General features: G+C 37.6%; 2 protein-coding genes across 7 annotated transcripts in view; one reads left to right on the forward strand and one right to left on the reverse strand.

Annotated features, from left to right (window-relative positions):
- LOC119660495 (uncharacterized protein ZK1073.1) overlaps positions 1–18,579 on the forward strand; it is a 98,622-nt gene extending 80,043 nt beyond the window's left edge. For 4 of the 6 annotated variants that reach the window (XM_038069086.1, XM_038069085.1, XM_038069089.1 and 1 more), the window contains 9 exons: positions 4,353–4,403; positions 4,474–4,537; positions 8,950–9,067; positions 9,136–9,346; positions 9,425–9,496; positions 10,187–10,195; positions 11,666–11,778; positions 12,034–12,196; positions 15,490–18,579. In XM_038069086.1, the coding sequence (XP_037925014.1) occupies positions 4,353–4,403; positions 4,474–4,537; positions 8,950–9,067; positions 9,136–9,346; positions 9,425–9,496; positions 10,187–10,195; positions 11,666–11,778; positions 12,034–12,196; positions 15,490–15,729 (1,041 nt within the window). In that variant the 3' untranslated portion in view covers positions 15,730–18,579. The remainder of the gene's footprint in view (positions 1–4,352; positions 4,404–4,473; positions 4,538–8,949; positions 9,068–9,135; positions 9,347–9,424; positions 9,497–10,186; positions 10,196–11,665; positions 11,779–12,033; positions 12,197–15,489) is intronic. The other 2 variants (XM_038069087.1, XM_038069090.1) reach the window with 1 other exon arrangement.
- The window catches only part of LOC119660492 (katanin p60 ATPase-containing subunit A-like 1), a 191,349-nt gene that overhangs the window by 163,608 nt on the left and 8,104 nt on the right, over positions 1–19,637 (reverse strand). The window contains exon 2 of the mRNA XM_038069083.1: positions 17,488–17,498. The gene's annotated coding sequence lies outside the window, so the exon portion shown is untranslated. The remainder of the gene's footprint in view (positions 1–17,487; positions 17,499–19,637) is intronic.

Consider the following 19,637-nt stretch of genomic DNA (forward strand, 5'->3'; position numbering starts at 1 on the left):
AATGTTTAGGCATATAGAAGAAAATTACCTTCAGTATATTGTCTCAGTGGGTTAAGGATGGCTAGCCCATTCCAAACAACCTTTGAGGAAGTAGCTTTCGTACTCGCGGGAATGGTGCCCACTGATATTTTAGCTGAGGGGATGTGAAGATTATACAACTCTAAAGCACGCGGTGATTATAATGCTGAAGATCGACGACGGGAGAAGAGAACACGCACTATCAGAATGTGGTAGGAACGTTAAAGATAATTCTCATAAAAAGAAGGTGGACGCACGGGCTGATTCCAAATATCGAGCTTTAGATTATTCGCATGGAGGTGTCCGCTACCACTTGACCCAGTTTCGCACTGGCAGGTATTTACATGGTTTTGGATATGAGGATTCTTCCTCCTTCACTGAATAAACGAATACGAGGACCCGGAGCACATGCTCTTCGTGTGCTCGAGATTTGATAATCAGAGAACTTCTCTTGACGGGACCCTAACAAGTGGAGAGGATCATTCCGAGAAGTGGGCCAGGAGGAGGATTGAAGCGCTCATACCGCTTACGAACAAGCGGCAGGGAGGGAACAATTTTCAATGTAGGAGTAAGCCGGTGGGGCCCCATACAAGAATTATGGGTTGTTGGTGGGAAAATTCGGGTCCTAAACTTCCGAAATGTTGACTTCTTGTATGCCAATGGAAGTGATAGACCGCGCTCCTGCATAGTGGTTTCAAAAGACCTCGAAGCTATCTTGATTTACGACCTATGTGATGGCGACACCATCACCAACGATCAAATTGACCATAAAAGCCAAAGGAAGATAAGGAGATTCTATGGTGCACTGCTTATTTTCCTTATGACGTAGACGAAGTTCCCCATCAGAGCTAACCAATATGCCAAAAGTGGAGAACTTCCAACATCAACGCGAGGGGATCGAGACTACTGGAGTATCTGGTAGGAACCGAATTCCAGATCTTCAATTTGAGTAATGAAACCACTTTCTTCAACAATATACAAAACAGAGCTGAGCGCCCGAGTTACGATATCTGGGAGACGCATCAAATCCATTGCTGAAGTTGAGAAAACAACCCAGATGACTACTAGCATTAGGGAAGCTTTCAAAGAGAGTTGTCCACTCATGATACCAAAGGAGGATAAAATACCATGGTAGAACTCGGTTTTGACGAAGCAGAGGAGAACGACAAGGGTGCTCCTCAACCGACCGCTAAAGTCTGATTCAACCGACGGTTTTGTGAGGAATGTACTCTTGAGGCAACCTCAAAGCTAAAGCGGATCCTTGTTGCAGCAATTGGTTTATATACGTTTATAGAGCGAAAGGTACACAGAAAGCGATGAGGAACCGGCAAATCATTTGCTTAAAGTACACCTCCCAAGCGGCATCCAACATTTCATCTTGGGGCCGATACAGAAATTCTTTAACCAGAAAATTGGACTCTGGCATGCAAAGTAGTTTCGCTGGAACGAGGAAAATCCACATATTGGTCGGACAGAAGTCTATTGAGGCAAGGTGTATTAGGGGTTACCCACAGGGAGGGGTTCTTTTTCTCTGTTATGGCTCTTGGTAATGGACAACTTGCTATGGCTCCTGGAGGACACAAAGGTCGCACAAGCATCTGCGGAGGATTTAGCCGTAATAATTATCAGCAAATGTGCGGGCACAGTATGTGACTGCCTCACCCACCTCAGCAGGGGCAGAAATCCAGCTAGTACAAACAGTCAAGATTAATTGAATATATACACCCATAACAAACCCCATTTTGATGAGTGCATGTATCATCTGGTGGCCGGGGCTGAGCTTTCCAGCAGCTGGAAGCTGCTGACGCAGATTCAGAAACTCGGTTGCATAAGGATTACTGGAGCAATGAATAGCCAGCCAACCGTGTCACTCGAACCTATTATAAATTTACCCCCAATCCAGTTAGAAGTGAAACGGAAAGCAGCTAACGACGCAAATAAACTTGATACTGTTGGCGCATGGAAAGCTTGCCAATCATTAAAGTTGGAAATTTCCTGGTAAACATCAGATGGCTCTGATGCCCGCCGATCATATGTTTTCCAGAATCGTCTTCGAAAAGACATACTCCGTCGTAATCACCAAAAGAGAAGAATGGTCGATATATGGTCACGAGTATTTTAGGATTACAGACTTAATAATCTTCAACGTCGGGTGGTCTTGGGAAATCTGACTATGCAACTGGCTCGACCTCTCAGAAAAATAACGACCATATTCCAGGCGAAGATATACGCCATTTTATTGGTAGCAGAATAATGTTTGCGGCAAAAATGGAGATTTCGCACCATTCGAATTTATTCCGACAGTCGGGCGGCATTATCAGCAATGACATAACGAGCCACTTGGTGTGAAGTTGTCTTCAGATGTTTCTGAAACTTGGCCGACTGAACGAAACATTGCTGATATGGGTGTCAGGGCATTCAAACATCGTTGGTAATGAGGAAGCTGGCAGACTGGCTCGCCAAGGTTCTGAATTCGCAATGGTGGGACTAGAACCAGCTTTTGGCTTCCGGCCATCTACTGTTAAGTCTACTCTGCAGGGGGAAATGGCAAGGATTCACGCAGCCGAATGGATAAATTTGAACTTTTGCCAGCAGGCGAAAATCTTTGACAACGAATCCGCTAGAGTGGCATTTTTGTTGTCCCATAAGAAATGGGACATGAAAACCTTAGTAGGGCTTTTACCGGGACACTGCCCGTTAAACTACCACTTGGAAAAATCGAAGTGGGGGTCTCGGCCATATGCAGCCAATGCGAGCAGGAAAGACGGCCCGGCACTTCGTATGCAGCTGCCCGGCCTCCTCAGACCTCAGACGAAGATTCCTTGGTAAGGTTTTCTTCAATGAAGAGTCTGCGCATTTTCTGTCTCTGGAGAATGTTCTCAGATTCGCAAAAGCCTACGAACGTCGTCGGCGAGAGGCGGATGAAAAGGCGATCTCCGGGGAGACAATAATGGGCCTAACAAAGGTCTGAGTGCTTGGAGCTGCGACTCTCCCCACTAAACTAAACTAAGCCGGCAGGTCTTTAACTCGCTCCTCAATGTAATGTCTCTAGATAGTTCCGTGGGGAATAGCGTATCTGCTTCATAATTTGAAGAATATCGACTTCCAAGCGCATACCACATGTCTCGACACTTTTCCCATAGAAAGAAGGCGAGACAATAAAAAATCGAGAGGACCCTCTAATTTCCCACAATCATAGTCACTCAATCCTCACACTCACTCCGTCTTCGTCCCAGACTAAGACCGAGAAATTGATATTGTATTCTATCCTTTATCACATGGAAAACAACATTCTCCGGCTATTAATCTTCAATTCACTTGATTACAAGAAATTGGTCACGTAAAATGCAACCTGTTATACAGGAGTGACTATTGACGTCCCCGCTACATCGGACGCACGGAAACACTATTAGATAACGACAACCTTCGTATACGTTTCTAGCTTGTTTCTTGCCTCACCTTCCTTATTGACAATAACCGATGGACGCTGGACTTTTCAATTAGATTCCATTCGTTCGTAAACTCTGCACAATAAACTTGATAAATTGATTGAAATCGATCGGCTGACGTGCACCTTATTAATTTGTTTCAGTTTCTAAGAAGCAAAGAAAAAACTGGAGCTAAGAAATGTAGGCTAAGAGTAATTTGTTGAATGTTTGCTTGCATATTTAGGGCAACTCGCTAATGGGGAGTTCCACCTTGTTAGACTTTGCTAGAAAAAGTTGTGTTTGCTTTGGTTATGAGAGCTGATATCCTTGTAATTATATTCGATCTATATTTTTCAGATTGGATGAGTTAGCAGTTTTTATAGGTATAATTACGGTTAATGTGCAGCTAGATATAAATAGGCCCTTGTTGACTTAGTTCTGGTTCTATTGACTTTCTAGCAATGAGAAGTGACTACAATTCGTGGTTTTACCGGTACCCACCCTTTTTCGTAATTTAGTTTTAATGTGAATCAAAATAGGCAACCCTCAGTTGGCATGCTAAGTTTAAAAATATCAAAACACTCCTTCCTGTTTCCGTCCGCACATCAAAGCGTATTACACAGAATAATCCCAGTAGATCCAATTTATACTTTTTCTTTGCAATGTATTTTTAATAGATACTCGTATCTTTTTTCCCCCCGGGACTGAGTGAGAATGCAATCTAGTCATAATTCATGCGTCCGATAAGAAACTCAATCAAAAATTCAATTGAGACAAATTTTACTTCATTGATCATCTCCTACTTCACACTCTCCTATGAGTTTGACTCTATCAATTCAATTTGAACAATTTTTAATGCAAAAATTATCTTAATCAAATTTTCCCAAATTCAATTTTGACTTGCAGAAATATGTGATAAATACGGATACCCATGGTGAACTTCACGTTACCGTACAAGTAAGTAGAACTGAAGGTGGAAGTAAAATGCAGAATATTTATTGATAATTATTGAAAATTTTATTTTTAGGGTGATCTATCACAGCAGGACAAACGAGCAGTATTTATGACCGTACACGATTTAGGATGCAATCGTAAGTGATTTCGTTGGTTATGGGTAGATAAATGTTAACGAATGGTGATAGGAATTCAAGTCAATAAATGAGTGAATGTGTCCAATCTGCTTTTAAGATTTTGCTAATAAAAAGTGACACTCGAAAAGAAGACAACGGGAAACAAATAAAATAATTTTATGGTACCCTGGAATGATTCATTAGGCTCAAGGACCTTATAACGTATTTAATATAAAGGTCCAGCGGAAGGAGTTGCAGGAGTAACTCAAGGCTATCAATCGGCTGGTACTGCAGAGAACCTGCCCATACGGTTCTGTTGATCCTATAAAGCTGGGTTCTATTCTATTTCCTTCTCAGCGCCGGCCACCACAGAATAAAATCATCAGGGAAATACCACGGCTGCGTAGAGCCAAAGAACTACCCTCAGCCAGAGATCCCGTTCTCTCACGAAGGTTTTTTTACGTAGGTACTACAGGCCCTATTAACTCGTAGTTTTATGTTTAGTCCCCAAATTAACTTAAGATCCAGAATCACATCCAGAGAGGTTTCACGGGAGGAAAATTGGCCTTCATCTTAGACCTGCTTGCCCTCTTTTCCAAAACCAGAGCTATGTGGCCAAGATGCATGACACAATAAGAGAGCAATCTTATATCATAAGCGTAGTTGAGATGTTTGAGTAAGAATAGCAGAACCAGGCGCGCATTTTTAACCGGTCTTCCTTGCAGTCCTAATGACCGACTTATACTTCATCAGACAATCCCATTCAAGGATTGTCTACCAGTATTTATGCCTCCAGGAAACACTGAAGACTGTCCTGATCAGCATCTTGAGATTACACAGGTTTTGGTTTCTCACAGTTTCTATGTCTTTTGCTGCTTTTTGTGACGAGATTTTAAAAGGACTTTCGAATGTCTTCTCTAGATTTGTAACTTTTGACTCTAGTTCTTCAGAAGTGGTAATGTTGCCATTGGTAGGATCGGTAAGTTTGGTTCTACTAAACTGAGCAATGTTCCTCCAGTTGGTCCTCCTGGAGTCTCTGAAAGGTTAAGAAACTTTTATAATCAGGACCAAATTGAAAAGTATTCAGCTGTGATCTGAGAATGATCTCTCCAGTTCTTTACTCCAAGAGTCCCGTTAGCAGTTAGTAAGTTTATGTTAAGGATCACTTCCCAAGCGTCACAATTCACCGAGCTTGTGAAGTGAAAGATTGGTCTACTTCGTTTACTACAGACCAAGAGGTTTTTGTTAATAATGAAATCGAAGAGGCGCTCGTCTCTTTCGTTGATTTCTATCAATATCTTAGCTTTTCTCGATGCAGTGTTAGACGTCAGATTTTGTAATTCTTCCGCTAATGCTGCCAGGCAATATAGATACTTCCCTTTCCCGCCTTTTAAAGTTTTATCACTATTAGGACGCTTGAAATCAAACCCGAACACAGAAAGTCAACTGGATCAACTGGATTGTCATCGAGTTTCGAGGAACATAACACTTTGTCCTTTTCGTTCCTGATTCCAAACCGCACTCTGTAGTCCAGCCATGAACGGGAATCTTGCGAATGTAAGGACGCAGGAAGTGCATGAGCTGGTCCTTATCCGTGCGAATCTTCAGCAATCAGATGCAAGGAACAGGTCCTGGACGGGGATAATCTTAGCGATGCACGAATTAAGAGCACCCCTGGAGAACTGGTCCCACTTGCTACGAGGTGTGGCAGAAAAGTAATTAGACTACCAACACTGCTGGCAGATCCCTCGCACAGGTATCAGTAACCTCTCATAGCTCAGTCCGAGTTTGAACTTCTTTCGTTAACTAAGTAATTTTTGTAACTACTAGTGAAGTTATATTTTGGTTGTGCGTCGCGAAAAATGGAACAGCGGAATTCGAAAGTAACGTTTTGCCATTAAATTTTGTGTTGAGCTTGGAGATTCGGCAAGTATGACGTTTGAAAACTTAAAACTGGCCTATGGGAACATTTCTTATCCCGACCTTAAGTTTTCCGCTGGAACAAGTCATTTTTGACAGGCAAAGAATACGTTGAAAAAAAAACATCGTTCAGGGAGACCTTTAACTTTGGAAACAGACGGAAACACTAACTTCTCTTGTAAGATCAGGCCATCATTTAATATTAGGTCAGTGGCTTTGGTCTTAAATAGGACTTCAGTGGACTTCCACTTGGTTTTAGCTTCTGACAGTTGGCATTATTGTCGGTTTTCATTACCCGGGAGACCCCCCTTTTGCGGAAGTTGTACCATGGCTGATAAGGGCTTCACAACCACTGAGGAAATCTTGGAGATTCATGCGAAGGATTTGATTGAGATACTTCACTAGTGACCAGACCTCTATCGCTCAGGGCTTTTTTCTTTCCCAAAGAGTTCCCGATTAATATGGGCGGATACATCTAACGTGCTTAGGGATATTATGTTCCCCCTATCCCCCCTCTTTATAAAGAGCTATCTTTGCTTAACTGCTCCGTTTGCTAGGCTAAACGCAACCTTTGTGGCAACCTCGTTTGATGTTACAGTGCATACATACGTCTTACCATTTGTTGCATATAATGAGGTGATAATTTCAGAAATCTAGATTTTTAAAGATTCTGGCGATTTTGAGCTTTTACGACTATTCGTCAAAAGTTACATTAACCTTTTATAGGAACAGGGTATCGGGTAATTGCTGTGCAGTATTCGATCTAAACAGGGAGCGCTCTTTCCATAAGAACATGAGCTAATCGTTAGCTAGTTAGCCATTTTCCCCCATTCCCAATCTGAAAGACCAATTGGTACAATTTGTCCCGTTTTGAGACGCGGGAAATTCGCCTTCATTCTTCTCCGGTTGCATCGTTTTGTTAAGAAAGAAATCCCAACGATCACCACCTGGAGCTGGAAATAGGGTTTGGCCGTAGAGCTTTTGATGTTGATATAGCAGGTATTTCCCAGGTTTTATGCTCCGTCGTGATTACCAATCAACGTTTTCGCCTTGCGACCTATACTGCCTGAATTAACTGAACCAACGTAAATCAAATACGAAAAAGATACCATTTCGATGCCCTATACTGTACAAAAACAGTTAACAAAAGGCATTTGCAGTGCCGGTAAAAATTATAAGGCACCTCCTGTTTTTCAAGAAATCGTAAAAAAAAGTAAAAAGGTGTACATGTTCTCAAGGTGATCAAAGCTGTAAATTTGGAATTAGTCAACGACTTGTCTACAGAAGCGTTTCTGGCAGCTTTCAAAAGATTCACGCTAGATAGTGATTTTGGAGCCTCGCGACCCCATTCAAATCGGGTCTGTGATCGAGCAAAATGGCGCAATCGATCAAAATGGGTTAACCCCGCTTCTTTACGGGACAAAGGTCGAAGAAGAAGAAGATTTCGTTTAGCTCCCTGAGTCAGTCGAAAGTATCGTGTACTCATTGATTTGAGTCGCGGTTTACTATCAGCAGCTTTCATGGTGAGAGATAGTCATTCGGAATGAGCCGACTTAAAGGGGAGCCCCATCCAAAAAACTTAAAAAGTTGGCGAAATTGATCGTGAAGATGTGCCTGTGTGTTTTTTCGTTCCAAATTGTTCAATTGACGCATCTGCTGTGCCCAGAAAGAAATTTCAAAGTAATTTTCGGGACTAATCTTCAATTTTGTTGCAATAGTTTGGAACTGCTGTTTTGGACCGGTGTCTAGGGCAAATACGGTTACATATCTGCTTCTGTTCCAGATCCTTTGTTAAGGAAGTTTTTCCTTAAGCCTGGGAGTAACTTTCGCAATAGCTTTGATTCCTAACTTTGATGGTTGTGACCTAATGATACTGTGGCTGTTTGGTTCTGGCCACTTGACATCAACAATAAAAAGAATAGAGCGCAAGAAGATGAATCAATTTGTTACGAGGAGGATGAGAGCTGCTTAGAATAAAAAAAAAGTGAATGACGATTTCATGCAGGACAGAGGCAACTCATCAGATGCTTCCTCGCCTCTGCCCTGGGAGCAGCGTGACCGAAAGTAGTGATAGGTGATAATCGCCCCATTTGTATATAATCGCAAACACGACATGAATGCGAATTATATTGAAGTAAAATCCGTCGTAAATTCAGACCTAAACCAGACCGAAGTGAATTTTTTGTTAAGGATCCTGGGAGTCCTGAGTACGGATCCACTTGATGACGGGCCAGACCACTTGAGAAGCAACTTACTTCCTCTCTTGTGGTCCATGGACTGTTTACAATATTTTCTTAGCCCTTAAAAAAATACCAGCCCCAATCTATTTGACTCTTTGGCAACGACTTTACGTAGAGAATATATATAAATGCGTCTTGACAACTAGTGAACGTTGAATGAAAAGTGTGCGTGGATATATTCCCCTGAACGAGTTTCTTTCTTATACTTTTAAATAAACCAAAAACAAACTCCTATTCTTTATAAAGATACTTAAAATATTCTCTCAAATCTAGACCACTCATTTTTGGAATTCGTCAATAGTCCGTGTATGGTTGAAATCAAGGAGCGTTCATGTTTTATACATGTCGATGTTCCAGGACATGAAGATGGCGCTGCAGCCTTACCTGACACGTAATTTCACATGGATTAAATTAATAATAATATTAGTAATTGAAAATTTTTAATAAATAACCTTCTAGGTATCAATTTCCATCACTTCAATCATTGGGTGAGGATCTTGTTACCGTTCTTGATTTTCTCCATGTTAAATACGTATTGGGTTTGGGTGAGGGAGCTGGTGCTAATGTTTTAGCTCGATTTGGCCTAGCACATCCAACACGTTGCCTTGGATTGATATTAATCAATGTTACAGGCAGCACGGCTTCAGTTTTGGATTCATTTAAGAATAAAGTGAGTTGGGTTTTTTTTTCTAAATAGCGACTGTCGGATTAGTACTAATTCTTAATGTTTCGTTTATTTTTATGAAAGTTCATAAGCTGGAAAGGCAATGAAGTTGCACAATCTGCCGAAGATTTTTTGATGTATCACAAATTTGGGCATGTAAGTGTCAATATTTAATAAATTATTCAATATTTAAGGAGAATAGTTAGGAATTTTACAAATAAGCTTTAAGTGTGATCAAGATTAGCGATTAATACGATTTTTTTTTTAATTTTATTTAATTTTATTTATTTCTATTATCTTTAATGGTAATAAAACTATAATAAATAATTTAGTTATTTAGTTAATATCCAGTTGTTTCATTTGAATTTTATTTTATTTAATTTTTTTCGTTTTCCAAACAATTTCAGTACTGGCTTAATGTACTGAGCATTAAAAATTATATATGTATTAGTAGTAGTCGTGCATTAAATATAATTCTATATTCAATGTTTGCTTTATCATAAAACCGTTGGAAAAAAAGCCAGATTGAGATCTGCTTCTTTAGATTGATACTGTAAACTTTCAATGAATATTTCAATAGTTCTTCCTAAAACTTGATCACACTCTCGAGAATGATGAATAAAAAAAAAGATTTATTATGAAATAGAATAGACAGAATATTAAATTGATTTTAACATATCTTTTACATTTATTTTAAATAAAATTCTTGAATTATTCATTATTTCTTTTTATTGTCATATTATCAACACTAATTGTTGTTGATCGTAAACTAACAAATAAAATCTTTTGATTTCATTTTATGAATGTTCAATGTATTAACAAAATGTATGATACTTTTAAAAACAGATCTTGGAGGTAGGAAATTAAATAAGATTTCTCAAACTATACATCACAAAATCTAGCAAATCATTTCATAGCTTTGGCATTTAGTATTCAACTTTTTCAGAGCTTGCAATTTTAAAACTAAACTAGTTTCATGTTATACTTTTTTCAGTTTTTTTCTTTCTTTGTTTCTTAATTTATATGATACATAGCTTGGAGGTAAATATCGTTTAGTTTTTCTTTGAAAAGTTGAATTAAAATTCACAGATCTTTCAAAAGGTAGCGATTCCAGTAATTCTCCATTCTTTTTCTGAAAAAGTTGGCTTTTTTAAAAATATAGATGCATTTTAAAGAAAATGGTAATAGTATCTACTTGACATATTTTTCGAGTGTTATAGTGAGAATTAAAGGAAAGTAAAATGATAAATATTTAAATTGATTAATGAATTGTTAATATTTTGACTTGTTATTCAATAAAATTACTTGAAATCAAAAAACTACAAAGTATTGTAAGTGAAAATTGAGAGAAAATTACCTTCATCATGGATCTAAATTTAACAAAGAAAAGTAATACGTATAAACAATTATTTTGACTTGGATTCCGAATTTTAATAAATTGAGAAAAATAGAACAAAAATAATAATAATAATCCTAACACGATACGCTCACGCCATTACAATATGATTTACATTGATTTGTGCAATGGACTATCATCAAGTCACGTTTATGTTAACTCACTTCAGTTCTCATTTATTTATCAAATATATACACAATAAGAGATGCAATATTTTCTCGACACCAAGATACACATGCTTCAAATTTAACACCATATTTAGTATTTCAAAACAATCTTTCACAGTCACGCAACAGCTAAGCCTCATTTTCACAAATACCACTTAATAGAAAATGGGACTTTCCAGGACTAGTAAAGTTCATATAATTAGAGTTTTTTAGGGATTGGTAGAGATATAAAACCCTTTTTTGCTTCACATTTGAAGCAATAGATAGTCTTAAAAATCATAGTCTAAAATGTAACGGCTCATAAATGTATTTTCGCTAGAAAACTATCTTGATTTTGAGTTCATTTCATTTAGCTATGATACTTTAGAATAGACTACTAAAGATTAATTTTCGAATAGTGTGTTCCACCTTATTTTAAAAGCTCACAATGAATGATACTCCATTAACATGTTTCTATAGAGCTTAATATTATTGGTTTTAGTTTTCAAAATATTTTTAAATTTAAAAAAAAGACAAATTTTAAAAATAGAAAGCGAATAAAAGAACAAAAAATGGATTTAATAAAATTAAATTAAATAATAACAAAATTAAATAAATAAAAAAAAACTAAGGTGGAATGTCCAGCATTTTGTATGCATACATATATCACTTCAGCAATAGCTTTCTGCTCCTATTGTTACAAAATTAGTGTTTATAGATAAATATCTTTATAGTCAAATGAAAATAGATTCTAAGCTGTATTTTGTTTCTATACCCATACAGCAACTGGTCGGTGATAATCCAGACAAAGAGAAAATCGTTGCCGAGTATCAGAATCGTTTACGTGGCGCCCTTAATAGCAAGAATGTTGGATTATATGTGAAATCGTTCATGAGGTTAGTTTCATTTAGTGTTTTTAAAGGACTATTGAGGACTGGTGGTACTGCGCGGTAGCATGGAGAAATCATAACACACTGGCTCCCCCATGCTACCGTTGTTTGACACAGTAAAAATGGAAGTTATGTTGACATTTAGTCTTCGGGGAAACCACCAGTCTAGTGTGCTTTTTGTAGACTTTAATTTAATTGAAAATTGAATGACTAGAAAACTTAAATCATAATAGAAAATTTATAATAAACTTCTATTTTCAGCCGAAAAGATCTTCCACTAAAATCCTGTAAACTAGACATTCTACTTATAACTGGTATGCTTAGTCCATACTCAACTGTCGTAGAGAAACTTCATCACAATTTGGACAAGGAAAAAGTAACCATGTTGAAAATTGAACGAGCTGGAGATGTTTTGGCCGATGCGGTAAGTCAAAAATTACACTTTCAACACTATCAAATTGACCTGATTTATGAGGGTTTCCCTGTATGTTGGGAGACTTTGGACGGGTGGTTTTTCTTTCTTTTTAATTCAATACAATAGAATACCTTCATAAGGATGGAGGGATTCTAATTCTTCGAAAAGACCTGCCGAAGCCTGAGGAATTTCCAGGACGAATTTGTTAACTTTTTCGAGAATGCATCATAGCCCGAAAAATTGTCAAAGATTTTCTCAACTTTTTCTTTTTCTTCAGCCTTTGTCCCGTCCACCTGCGGGGTCAGCTCTTCATGATCGGTTTCGCCCTTTCACTCTTTAAGACAGAAGATACCTAGTAGTCTAGTTTAAAGGCTACTTATTTCAGTATAGAATAAGCCGTTGTCGTCATCTCTCTATACTGAATTGTTACCCACGCAGGACAGTAAAAAATCCACCTTCTGATTCTTCCTAAGTTTTTCAGATCGGCACCAGCTTTGCCTCTTTTGGGCATCGTACTAAACTACGTGAAATACGTGCGCATTTTCCGAAGTAGGGGATTAGTTTCAAAAGTCAACGATGATTTACAATCTGATGAACAGGGAGGCACTACACGAATAGTGACCATGAGGATATCTCCCTCGTCATCGCAACTTGGAAATAAAAAAAAAACTATGCTGATTGGCTGGTCTACCAGAGTTTTTCAGAAGTGGACATTCTTTACTGATTTCAGAGAGGTAAATGGCCCGGATAGAAAGGCAATTGAAAAATTGATACCCGTGATACCCGTGTAGCTGAGGCATGTGACACTACAATCTGGCGAAAGTGGAAATTTTGATACGGATGCCGTCATGCAAGAAGACTGCCAAAGTGGCAGTAAAAAAATATTGGTATATCCGAACTAACCTGGGATTACCAAGGAGGAACTACGAGAGATCTGAGGGCATGTCGATGATACCAAGACAAGACTTGGATACTGCAACTGTGTAACCACGAATACACGCGCGTAACCAAGCCTGTCACAACGACCTCTGATCTTTTACAGGAGGATGGTTCAACGGTTTACCTTTAGACGGCATAAGAGGTTGGGGCTTGGAGTGCATTCCGAATCTAAGAATATCCCTAACGGAATTGAACAGACGATTGCACCGGCTTAAGAGGAGTACATAGCGAACGCATACTTTAGGGTTGAGCTTTTACGAGTACCATTGCTTCAGTAGGTGCTTGATGATAGCGTTGGACTCGGGGTGGTTGTGGTGCTGAATAAGTCAACTTGCTAGAGTTGAGCTCTCGGTGAGGATCTCGTAAGGGCACACTCTTCAAAAAATGTTCTATCTGGTTCGCCAGAAAAATGCCGTCTCTTCGGAGGGGAAGTATCATCGAAAGGCTTAAGTATTCTCGGGCATGTGTAGTAGACGCAAGCATCCTGTAATCGACCTGCGTAAGGCTGGTATTTATTCATTAATGAAAGCGGAGAATGATATTCCGCAAAAATCAATGCACCTTGAGCCATCCGCTGCGTAACTGTTTGCTTGGTAAACGTTATTTGGATGACATTTTCCTTTTGTTTTAAACAACCATGAGCAACACATAAAACATCTAAGACATCTCTCACCGCTTCATTCATCATAAAACCTTAACTACATCGTCTCCGTAAAAGAAATCAGATCTGCGGTTCGCATATCAGGCCAATGAGGATAAACAAAGACACCCGAAATTTGCGGAAATCCTCAATTTTCAAGAAGATCCTTCTAGCGTCAACGCACCAGACAAAAACAGCATTCCGAAACGGCAAAGTAGCGCTCAACGATGCTACTACAACTTCGGTTCTGAAGACAAACGCAACTCTAGCCAATGCCGAGGCTGTCCTTAGGCAAGAAAGCTACCGAAACATCTGGCACTAACTGGGATTCTTTTAATAAAAACTCTCAGTAAAGAGAAACGGTGCAACGCTTAGAATCAAGAACTACTTGTTGTTTTCGCTGCCATTAAGCAGTTGCCGTTCCCACGTACTCGAGGCGGATGATCAGACCCGAGTTTGCAAGGGATTCATCTGAAATGGCTCTTACCATGAAGCCTCACCAGAGATTGTCTTATACCATTGGAACCGGAATGGCTCCTGAGAGCATATGTTCTGGAGGGATTCCTGGGGGATATGTTCTCGGCGTAGGAGTCTCATAGTGGTTGCGGTTGTGCCTATATCACAGGTATAGCTCCTTATGGTCTCAAATGTAGAGTTACGCTAAACAACTCGGCCGGCGTAATTCCTAGTTGCGGTAAATGTTTTAGATATTCCTCACATCCACTGGTATGAATACTGAGCCTGCACTTAGTATAAGCAAGTATCATTGTGCTAGGCATGTCGGGGCTCTGATTCTGGTCTCAAATCGACCTGTATCCGAAGATGGTCGTATGATTATGGCTCCATTGCGGGTACTCACGTTAAACCCAAAGGATCTTAACACCACCAAGCAGTTGCAGCACTTCTTGAAGGCAGCTTGTTTATAGCTTTCACCGACCATCTGCCCCTGGTCTATACAGGACGAGGCCAAGCATGGCGCAAGGCATGGAAGTAGCTAGGAAAACTAGAGAAAAATTAGCTCAACTTGCTCCAGAATTATGTTGAATGACCTGGCTATTCCTGGATTATTGAAGCCATACCACACGCATGGCTTCTTGAGTACACGTTCACCGATACTTCTGGGAATAACGCGATCATTAGAGTCAACCAATAGATGTCCATCATGGGGTTTTCTGTCGAAATATGTGATGGCTTTAATTGGATAGCGAACTGGATAGTTTGATGGTTAGAGCGCTAGGCTGTCCTAGCACAAGCAATGCGTCATAAAGCATACCAATGAATGACATGCTTTATGAGCCTGATCCAATAGAACGATTATTTAAGTTAAATTGCTTAGTAAATTTCCGCACTTTAATCCTTCCTCTCTCTTTGAGAAAAAAGGTGGCTTGGTTGAGAGGAAAGTCTTAGTCCTTTTAACTAAAAATAAGAAAGTGCATTGCTGTCAATCGATGCAACCTGGTGCCAAAGCAATACCTACTCCAGGATATTGAAAAAACTCACTTCAGTCAGTTCAACTTTCCCTGAAATGGCTTCCGAACGCGGAAGTTAAATGAGCAAGTGACATCAATTTCCAAACGAAAATATAATTCGTTGACCAAAGAGTTTACTGCGAAGTCTGGATGTTCCTTGTAAAAACTATACATATCGCTGGTCAAACTAACCGCTTTTTCAAAATCCCCATATTCTGGATAAACAAATAACGCATCTCCCACCCTCTTTACAGCCTGCCAAAGTAGCACAATCAATTCTACTTTTCTGTAAAGGACAAGGTCTTCTAACATCCGTAATAATGCCTGGTGTTGATCGTTCACGAGCCTTCTCAACAAGTTCCGGTGGATCAACAGAGTCTCCAACATCAGGACGACGATTGTCGCGGGGTATGTCAATGGAAGACTATGACAAGCCAAATATCAGGCGGCTCAGTATCACAGCAAACTCAGAATCACCGAACAAGGTAAAGTAAAAAGATGGAAAATAAGCAACTGTTAATCTGTTGATATTGTTCACATGGAAATAATAAATTTAAAAAAAAATTAATAAATAAACAAATACCAAATAAATACAAAGCAAAAAAATATATGCTAAGAAAAATGATTATGTAAATTATAGAGGGTTTTTTTAAAGCTATTAATACCTGCATAATATTCCTTTAAAAAAAAAGTAGAGTCACTATTTAAACAACAACAAAGAAGCGAAAGTGTTATTAAAACTTTTTAGATGAATATATATATATATATATATTATACGAGAATTGAAATAAATATTTATAAAAAGTATAGAAGATTGTTTTTTGCATGATTACCATTTTTAACAATGCGATGATGACCACCTTTCACACATTCATATATACATAATACATTCAACAACGATCTAGATTGGAGAAGTCGATATTGTATTTTGTTGCATTAAATCTGTACTGATTCAAAAATTAGATTAACATTTTGATTTGTATTTGTTGTAGACATAAAACGAAGCTAATTTTTCTGCCAAAATGAATAGAAAAACAGACTTTTGATTGGATTTTTCTATAAATCTTAATGGCCAATGATCATTATTTGTACCCTTGCATGTTTCTGCAGAAGTGATAATTGTATCTTACTTGAATATAAATGACAAACAGTATTGACTGAAACGATTTAGATTCATATTTTTTTCTATACCACAAAGAAACTACATTTTTTATAATGATCTTATATATATATATACGCGCTCGTAATATACATATAACTTAGAAAATCCATAACTGACTTTCATAAACTGAGGGAAATAAACTTTTAGTATTTTCATAAAACACCTTGAAAACATAAAGACAACAAACATGAATCAGTACAATCAACTTAATAACATATCCTTGTACCCTTGCTATCAAGTAATGGCCAAATGCATATAGAGACAGATGAATTATATATTGTTATTGTTATTTTGAAAAATAAGGTCCATATGAGCCTCAACAGAAAACCATTTGTTGCTACAATATATTATGGTTTTCAAAAGGAAGAGAAGTAGCATTTCCTGCTCGTAATTGAAAAAGCTTACCGGACTTAATGACGAAAAATGTAGTGGTTTATTCATGCAACTTTTTCATTAAGAATTGAATAAAATAAATCATAAATATTAGCACAAAAACTTTAAATTTAGCTGCCTAAAATTGTAGTGCGCTCGGCGATGTATGGGTGATGTATGAAAATTGGTTTTTATTAATTGGATTGGAGTGGAAGAAGAGGGATTATAACCATATGTTTAGTTGTTAAATTTCAGTCATTAACGTCCCTTTTAAGATATATTTTAAAATGATATTGAGACCACCAGATTTAAGGGTAATATTTAACATCAGGCTTTAACTATTTACTATTCTATCCAGTTGTGGGCAGAAAATAGTACCATTTACTTGTAACTTCAAGAAAATTCACTGCCATGCAATTATTAGATGAATATTCATGAGTGAAATAAGGGAAAATCATGTTGGCCGCTATAATTTTAGTTTTTTGAGTTGCCCAGATGGTAATGAAAAAAAAACAAATCAACTCAAAAAAAGTGAAAATTTGAATGAATTTCAGTTTACTTTCATTCCCATCCAATTAGTAAAATCAACAGCAGCCATATAACTTAGCCGAAGTAGTTCAAAATCTTATTTAAAAATAAAATAAAATAAAAGTACTATTAAATTGTATTTAATATAATTTGCTAGGATATCATAATAGATATTCATTCTACTACTCACCAGGCGTTTTGCTGAAAAATTAAACAAAAGAAAAATATTAACAAAAAATGTTCATTAGATTTATTTTATAATAATTTTCTTAAGAATATAAATGGCCTTAAAGCCCATATAATTGCTAGCTATATAGTTCCATAAAATAATTTATAACCGACCCAATAATTGCTACGTTGCCATATATGTACGTATATTTTAATGAAAGAACTTGGAATATTTTATTAACAAATCGAGTTATTTTTAAAATTTATTGGTTATGAAATAGAATGAGTACCATTTCTAATAAATATTTATATTTTACTAATACTTTTCTTCAATACAGTAATAATTCTAGAATTCTACTGAAGTTCAATAAATTTTATTGAGGATTTAAGCGATTAATATAATACGCATGTTGAAAAGTAGATTGATAATATTAGAGAACCAAAAGAAAAGTTCAATTTTAATAAGAGAATGAAAGGCGATGACAAAATTTAACAATGTCTACTAAAGAAAAGTAACAAGTACAATTGTAATTTTTCTTATAAATATATTGATGAGAAGAAAAAAAAAACAGAAAAAATTAACATCAATTATTATCAAAGAGGAGTACTCAACTAATATAAATAATATAAAAAAAATCATTTATTTTCATTAAAAAAGAGAATAACCACAAACGATTTTAAACAATCTTCATTTCCCACCCACAGTTTTGACAAGTTAAATCAATATTAAAACTTCACTAAATGTCAGGAAATTTTCAGAAAATCATTTTATAATAAATCATGAGTAGAAAATGATAAAAGATATAAAAAGTTGTCTAGTATACAACCAATAGTTTGTAGAAGATACACACCAAAGAAGATAAATATTACAAATCGAAAAACTCGTAAATAAAAATTCATCGAATATCTGAGATAGTAGATATAAATCTTTGAGAATAAAAAAAAACATCAAATGAACTTAAGAAGAAAATAAAGAAGTAAAAGAAGGAGAAGATTGCATATGTAAGATGCAAAAGGGACAAAAGAAAATATATTGTCATAAAAAGATGTAACAGTTGAAGTGAATAACATTTTGTTTGGAATGCAATAAAAGCTAAAGTGCTAGTTGAATGAATTTCAATTGTTTATTTGTTTTACGCTATTTCCTACTCTCACCTCGATGTGCTAACCGTCAGGCAATGTATCTGCAGCTAACGAAAGGGGGTCCCGGCGGAGTGCAACGTGCACGGCACCCAGCACTGGAATACAATTTGTATTATTGATTTTGGGCTGACATTTGCACTATTCTGTTGCCTGAGTACTTAAGGTAAAATCTTGCCGAACGGCTTTCAGGCTAATGTTGTCAACGCCTCCGCCCTGTTAAATCCCTAGCAGGCGCCGCAGAGAACATTCAATGTTTCGTCACCACGCTGGTGGTATAGGTTTAGATGGGCCATACCTGTTTAGCCCCCATAAGGGGTTGTGCCAACTACTACTAGATAACCATGGAATCACTTAGTGACTACACACAAGGTCACTGATAACAACTTTGAGAGGGAGGGGGAGGGCAATTAACATGGATACGAATAACACAAATAACACCGGAAGAAACAATAATGGCAAACTGAACTTGGCGAACAAAAAAAATAGACAAGAAAAGTGTTTTAAAATTCCAAGATCACCAAGCGCAAGCTCACAACGAAGCACCAACGAATGCGAACCCCAAATGCCTCTGAACATAACATGAAAGTGGACTTAGCCATGGAAGGAAGAAGGACTCAAAACGGGAATTTATTTCTTAAACTTAGCGAAAAAGGATAAAAAAAATACGAGCCCTGGCTGTACAAGCAGAGATGAGAGCCCTAATCCATCGTATTACCATCGAATGTCAAGGCATCGATGAAATTACTACCAAGGAGGACATTGTCGTGGCGATTCGCTCCCAATTCGAAATCGCGGAAGCAGTAAACTTAGAGACGATATCCTTGCGAAAAGGGAACGCGGTAAACAAACTGCAGCACTTGTCCTTCCTGCAAAAAGTGCAGAGAAGCTTTTGGAAATAGAAAAAATAAAAATAGCCTGGGTTGTCTGTCGTATCCGTGAACAGGCAAGGATTACAAAGTGCTTCAAATGTCTGGACACTGCCAAACATTGTAAAAATTAGCAAGATCATTCTAAGCTATGCGGGAGATG

The sequence above is a fragment of the Hermetia illucens genome, chromosome 6 (assembly GCF_905115235.1).
Source record: "Hermetia illucens chromosome 6, iHerIll2.2.curated.20191125, whole genome shotgun sequence".
Classification (NCBI taxonomy): domain Eukaryota; kingdom Metazoa; phylum Arthropoda; class Insecta; order Diptera; family Stratiomyidae; genus Hermetia; species Hermetia illucens.